The sequence below is a fragment of the Gavialis gangeticus genome, unplaced genomic scaffold, assembly GCF_001723915.1.
Source record: "Gavialis gangeticus isolate Ggan-Ray unplaced genomic scaffold, GavGan_comp1, whole genome shotgun sequence".
NCBI lineage: Eukaryota > Metazoa > Chordata > Crocodylia > Gavialidae > Gavialis > Gavialis gangeticus.
In genome coordinates, this window is record NW_017728960.1 from 4,112,307 (window position 1) to 4,113,671 (window position 1,365).

At 51.6% G+C, this 1,365-nt stretch overlaps 1 protein-coding gene across 1 annotated transcript in view; it reads left to right on the plus strand.

Moving 5' to 3' along the window:
* MSTO1 (misato 1, mitochondrial distribution and morphology regulator) overlaps positions 1 to 1,365 on the plus strand; it is a 6,953-nt gene that overhangs the window by 186 nt on the left and 5,402 nt on the right. Inside the window, exon 2 of the mRNA XM_019513279.1 lies at positions 777 to 831. Coding sequence (XP_019368824.1) covers positions 777 to 831 — 55 coding nt within the window. The remainder of the gene's footprint in view (positions 1 to 776; positions 832 to 1,365) is intronic.

Here is a 1,365-nt window from a genome sequence, read left to right on the forward strand (position 1 = left end):
GGGTTGAGGGTCCGGCGGCGGCCGCGCTGCAGCGCCCGGCCTCTCCCTTCTCCCCCGCAGGCAGGGGAGCACGACGTGGCACCAGGGGCTTCCTGCCTGGGACACAGCCCCACGGGGTCTCGGTGGACAGGTGAGCTCAGGCAGGCGCGGGGCTGGGAGATGTTCGTGTCTTGGCTTCTTAATCCTTTGGGCCCACTAGCAGGATCCACCGCCACTAGCAAGAACATTTGCCCAGTTGTTTCCCTCTTAAGTGTTTCCTGAAGACCACACCATCTGTATTGGGGACCTGCTGGGAGGGAGGCCACAGCAGAGTGCCGCGTATGGATTCGGCTCTTCGTAACGAACGCTGTGGGAAAGCCACCCCTGTAAAGTGGCCTCTGGCATCACTGCAGTCATGTGAATGCAGCCTTTGATGTCCAGCTCCTTTTCTTTAATGGTCTGTGCCTGTTCTGACTTGAACAAGCAACCAAAGTGTCGGTCCAAATCGCACCTTGCAACAGCCGGGCAGCGGTGAGAAAGATGCATGCTACAATTTACTGTACTTGCTCCCTTGCCAGTGTCTCCTCGTTCATCCCAGCTCTCTTGCAGCAGTAGCTGAGCTAGCGTAACTGTTCACGTTACTTGGGACATTTCGGGGAGGGGGAAGAGTACTAGAGGGAGATGACAGAGTTCATATCTTAATACTGATACAGATTGCACTTCCAAGCTGCATCCCACCAGTTAGCACTTAAAAGTGTGGCAAACCCCCCAAAACCTGTGTGTCTTTTTAATTTCAGGAGAACGCATCTTCTGATGGACACGTCGGTCTCGGAGCACCTCCTCTTGGTAAAGGTGCGTAGGCCTTTTGTGTCTGCACGCAGAAGGTACAACTCGGATAGAGAATTATAACGAGTGAAATGGTGACAGGACTTCATAACAATTAACCGGGAAGTAAAATATTTCATTAAAAAAAGAAAAGATGAGTACTCCAATTAAAAGTCCAAATTCATCATTTGCTCTTCCCCTTTTTTGCACCTGCCGTCCTCTGCATTGTAGCTATAGTCACATCTAAAGAACTCTAGCACAAAATGCCACAACTATGCGCAGGTACTAGATAGGTACTGGGAAATCTGGTCGTCACACCAGACAACAAAGCTAATCTATTTAATGACTTCTTTGCTTCCATTTTCCTGAGCAGGGACCAGATCAGCCCCCCTCAGGCCCCAGGGGAGGCGCACCTGGGCCAAGGGTCAGTGAGGATCTAGTCAGGGAACTTCTGGAGGGACTGGATATATTTAAATCAGCTGGCCCAGACGATTTTCACCCCAGAGTGCTGAGGGAATTGGCTGAGGTCTTTGCAGGAACCCTGGCACAGCTTTACGAGCA